The sequence below is a fragment of the Anopheles bellator genome, unplaced genomic scaffold (assembly GCF_943735745.2).
Source record: "Anopheles bellator unplaced genomic scaffold, idAnoBellAS_SP24_06.2 scaffold00572_ctg1, whole genome shotgun sequence".
Taxonomy (NCBI): domain Eukaryota; kingdom Metazoa; phylum Arthropoda; class Insecta; order Diptera; family Culicidae; genus Anopheles; species Anopheles bellator.
In genome coordinates this window covers 1-5518 of record NW_026684697.1, presented here as the reverse complement: position 1 = coordinate 5518, position 5518 = coordinate 1, and the positions used below count along the sequence as shown (strand labels likewise).

General features: G+C 47.8%; 1 protein-coding gene across 1 annotated transcript; it reads right to left on the bottom strand.

Annotated features, from left to right (window-relative positions):
* Positions 1 to 14: 14 nt before the first annotated feature.
* LOC131214329 (uncharacterized) lies at positions 15 to 5488 on the bottom strand (the record flags this gene model as incomplete). The annotated part of the gene is made up of 1 exon (XM_058208712.1): positions 15 to 5488. A coding segment is annotated over one exon (5474 nt), but the record flags the coding sequence as incomplete, so codon positions are not given.
* Between the last annotated feature and the right edge of the window lie 30 nt (positions 5489 to 5518).

Here is a 5518-nt window from a genome sequence, read left to right as displayed (position 1 = left end):
TGAATGGTCCAGACGCCGAGTCAACCGGGTAGCTGATGGAATGCAACATTTTGTTTTCGTACTCGTAATCGATCGAATACGTTGTGTTAATGGTAGGAACCACAAATATCTTCTTGATCACCTTCTCGTTCTCGTCATAAATTAAACTCTCGACCATCTGATTCGCGCCGATCAGTCGAGTAGATTGCTGCGAACGATATCGTACCATTGGGTTGACATCAAACTCGCCGTATGTGGATTCGATCAGATCGTTAGACTCAGGCAACGAGGTGGAGTCTACAATATTGATGCATTTGTCTCGAGTTAGGTCTACAAGCGCCTCGCGCGTTAATTTCTTGTTCGCCGCATACGAGAAGTGGATCACTCGGTCGAGTTTGTTCGCTCTATCGTAATGAAGCGAAAATCGTAGAATACCGTGCTGGTTATAGATGTATTCGTAGCTACCGCCGTCTGGTGTCCGTTTGGTCATCAATTTGTCCCCGTCGTAGGTGTGCGCAAACTTCCAGAGACTTTTTAGTTTCATCTCCTCGGCTGTATACACTTTTCCCGGAAACGGTACTCGACTGTACTTTGTTTTCGCCAACACATGATATTGCGGAGACAGCTCCTCGATCAAATGATTGTTGGAGTCATAGGTATATGTCGTTAATCGATCTTCGTAATTGCCCACTTTCCAGTACTTTGCCACCTTGTTTCCACGGAGATCTTCGACCGTGGCACGTATCGCACTACCAGGACGTTCGACAATCTTCTGACGAAAACCGTCGGCTTCAGGAAACAGGATTCTCAAGAGGGCCATTTCTGGTTTTGTCGAGTAACGTCTTTTGTACTTTCCTTGAACCGTGTAGTCTATGCCTGGCAGACCTTGTAGCTCCTTGTTTTCGGTTGGATCGTTTGCGTACACGGTCTGAGAGTAAGGGTAGCCCTTGCAGGACGGGTTGAAAGCCGAAACTTGTCCAGTCATACGTTTAGTAGTCCTCGCAATACCGGTGACGAACTCCTCGTGGAATCCAAAGAATGTATCTCTTACACACATTAACTTTGTCCATTTTGTCTGAATTCTCGGCCGTTCGATTGCGTCGTACAGAATCTCACGAATGCGTACCGTTCGCGGACTATCATACTCAATCAACTGCACCGGGCGACCCATCCGGTTGTGATACGTCACTTTCACCCAAGGATCGTAAAGGGTGAAGAATTCGCTAAACGTAAGATGTCCAGAAGGTAGGAGACGTAGTTCGCCCTTGTCGATAGCACTTATTTCTTGTCCAGTTGACACAACTTGCTCACTGATTAGACTTCCCTCGACCCAAACGGACACACGTAGCGGTGTTATGAAGATTAGAACCTCTCCTATGTTCGATGGGCGATGGCAATTTTGATTTGTAGCGGAACAGATGAGTTCGATCTGGTGCGTGTTCCACTTGAACGATAGCGTTCCACCGATCGACTTCAGATGGTACATGAAACGGATGGCCACCGAGTTGAAAGGTCCCTGGATCGGTCTCAGTATTTCTCCCTGTTTGCCCGAGATACTCTTGTGGGTAAGCGTACCGTACCGGAAGATCCATTCTAAAGGCTTCGCCGTTTTCCACTCGGACTCTTCGAAATGATCGTACACACCTTTTCGCGGTTTCATCTCTACTAGGCTCTGTCTTGCACCGATCGCTTCGGAGAACACTGCTCTTGACTGAAGTGCAAGATCCACTACGTACCCGTTTTCAGACAAAAGTATCGACCGTTTGCAACGAGGACTGTACAGACTTTGCTTGAGCAGACCGTTGTTGAAGTGCATGGCGCGAAGTTCTCCCATTACAGGCGTGTAGATGCTTGCTCGAAAATTAAAGTCCAACGGCGAAAAGCGAACATGATCGATGCATACCGTTTTATGTAAGGCGGTCACTTCAAAGGTTATGTCTATGACCAGTTTCGATTGCTGTGGGTATTTCATTGTATCGACAATCGTCTCGATGTAGTACCAATTCTGGATGGCATGTTGAATTTTCGCCTGTGCGAAACTGTGGCGTTCGCGTGTTACTTCGTTGACCACGTCTACCTTTAGGATATCGATGGTGTCGCGCACCGATTGGTCCTCTCCTACTCGAACCCAGCACGAAACGATGAACACGTTCAATGGGTTTTTTGGCCTAAAAGAACCTTTCATTGGTTGACCATGGAGAAGTTTTAGGTAGTGGTTTTCGCCCTCCAAATAAATCCCCCTCTTGTTGAACTTCCAGCTCAAGTTGTCTTTTATGGCACCATAGCGGTTGACCTCGTAGTCCTCAAACCCGTAGTATGAGATGGTTTGATCAGCTACCGAAAAATATCCCAGCTCGACGATCTTTAGCTGCTGACTGCGATCCCAGATAACTGTTTCGTGGTCAATTGTTGTAGCCTGCTCATCTCTGTCCTTCTTTTCACGAGCTGTCACTTCGCGCCCGTCACCAGAGAACGACTTTTCAGTTGTTTTCCCAGTTATGGAGTCAGTTTTTTGCTCATGCCAACCGTACTGCGTCGTGTTTCCTCCTGGTGCGATCCGTACACGGTAAAACATGGCACCTTCGCTTGAAAGGTGCGCATCAGCTCCATCGAACAAATAACTTGTAACGCGCGTCTCCTTGGCATCAAGACGAACCGTTTGACCGCTGAAAACGGTCGTGTCCTTCAACAGGAATGAATCGACCGGACGAAATATGACGTAATTTGCGGAAGGACCAAACGAGCGCACCATCAGCAGGGCGACGCTATTACTGGCGCGGCAAATCTTTTCGTTACGCGGGAAGGTAACTGTTTCACCTGTTTTGAAGAAATAGGCTCGTAATGGTCTGGCCCCGTTCTGTGCCTGCACATATCGCGGTGCCACGATCTGCAATTCGTTGGGGTTGGAAGTTTCTGTGTCGAAAACCATCTTGTTCCGAGACGTATCGTAGATCTTGAACGTATCCCGATGACCATGACGTACTAGCTTAAAACCTCCGCCGAGTGATTCGTCCACCTGCTCAAGGCGCATGCTGCGTTCATCGATGCGCTTCTGGTGCCAAGTCTCGCCATCGAACGTGAGCTGCGTGTTGCCAGTGACAATTCCGTTTGGATTCGTCAATACACCGAACTGTGATAAGTCCATTGCGAACTGGACCTTCTCTACGACTGTGGCGTAGATTTTTTGCAACTCCTCGTTCAAACTCTTGTCTACTTCCTTTTTATGTTGCTGTTTCTGATTCCAGTTTGCACCACTGTCGTCGACCTCTTTGTATGCCTTTTTTCGCTGATCTTCGAGCATATTCATTATCGGACCGGAGGAACTCTTCACGCTCATCTTCATCGCACTACCAATGTGTTTGTACTGCAACTTGAATAAGTCACCGTCTTTGGTGGTCATGTTGTACTCGTACGTTCGAAAATCCGCCACCGTAATGACGACGTCCTGTGTAGCACTAACTTCGGGCAAGGTCTTCGTAAAATCCAAGTTCACGATATGCAGATTTATAGTGAGCACTTGGCCCAAAAGAGTGACCGCCCGCATTACCACCGCATTCTGGTATATCGTGAGCGCATCTGCCAGCACCCCATTGCGGAATATGTAGCGGAGCTCGTCCGTATATTCGAACATTCGCGTCGTCCGTTCGACCTCCATGAAAATGTGCAACTTCGGTACTGTTTTGACTTTAGTCCAACGATCATTTTGGGTCTTCGCCCATATCGTAAGCTCCCCATCTTTCATTATAGGTTCTTCATACGTGACGAAGCCGTTCACGAACTCACGCAACAAAAAGTCGTCGTGGTTTACATGCTGCAGCGTAGCGATATCGAGTGTTCCACTCTCGAGTATCGATATAGCTTGAACTGTTTTGAAGTCACACATCACAACGAATCGCTTCCCCGCACCGATCGTACCGAGCAACGGGAACTCATCGAATTGCTTCTGTACGACCCAGTTACCGCTCGTATGCTGTAGCACCGTCACCTCTTTATACTTTTCGTAGATCAGTACAACGACGAGAAGATCCTCTAGAGCGAAAACGGTCTGATTTTTGATACCTGGCTTTCCCAGGCGTATATTCTTCTTCGTTACCTTTGTACTGTCAGTACCTCCAAGCAGAGTGCGGATGGTGATCGCCTTGTGCTCGGTACCGCCTGCGTCATCAGTAGCCAGGATGACACTGTAGTCCGGTCCATAGTAGATCAACGGATTTTTCTCCACAGGAATCACTTCCTCCAAGCGTTTCCGATCAATCGCTACGACACTGTAATCCAGTTTTACATCCATACCATTTGGATAGACAATCTTCAAAAGGCGATCGTTTTCGTACTCAAATTTAAACAAGGGTTTATCCTCCTGTTTCATTTCCTTTAAATTGTTCCCGTCATACAAAAAACTCACGTTCTGTTCGAAGGCCTCCGTGGAGAGCTTGAAGCTGGTCAGCTTATTATCACTCGCATACTTGAAGTTCACATAGCACTGGTTGTCCAGGCGTATGCTTTCCAACCGATACTTTAGTCCACCTTCCAGCACATCGTAATAATAATTAGCGTAGTTACCAGCTGCGTTTTCCTCGTGTACCAAGAACCATTTGGAGGGCAGGCTTCGTACCGTTTTGGACTTTTTACCACACAATGGCCACGCACCACACCCTTTCTCAGTGGTATAGGCAGAAAGGTTTTTCCACGAACCATACACAAACTTGTGGTCCTCCATCATCACTTCCCAAATCTGTTTGTCCTCGTAGTATATGAACTGGGCGCTGGAGTAACCGTCCACCGTGAAGTGTCGCTCGTAGCCTTTATCTCTCGTAGGACGAGCCTTCAGCAAGATGCGATTGTTGTTTTTAAGGATTGCATACTGATGATCTTGCACGAAACCGCTTCCTTTGCGGTCGACGGTGATATAGTCGAGGGACAGAGACCATCCACGACCGAGACATCCTACGTATGGGACATTTTTGTACTGAACCATCTTCCGCACACTTACACCGTACGCGTTCTGTATATCGATCAAGGGTATTGACAAATCGACGGTGCCTGAATGCGGGTTCAGAGGTTGCAGCAGCGTCGTCAGATCTAGGTGATCATGCAGCCATAGGATGTACTTTGGTTGCGGAACGAGCAGCGGTATGGTATGATCTTCCTTGCTTACACTTGACTCCGCGTACGGTACCATGTCCGGTTTGGGTTGATATATTTTGGTTTTCACGTTGATCAACTTTTCTCCCGTATAGAGCAACACGTTGTGTTCATCTTTGCCCTGTCCTTTTGAAGCGAGCTTCGGAAGTCCGTAGCGTATCGATAAATCGGCAATGCTGGGATCGAAAACGTTGGCCAGTTCGAAACCATCGTTGTTGAAGGTCGGCATGTACAAACAGAGCCCTTTTGGTCCCGAGGCAAACAGTTCGTCCATCCCATCGCCAACAATGTCGATCGTCGAAATTGTTTCGATGGTGCGTCTGGTCCATCCACGTAGCGTGGAGAATGCCGTCGAATAGTACACCCTCTCAAAGGCAGCTATTGTCTCGTTGTAGCG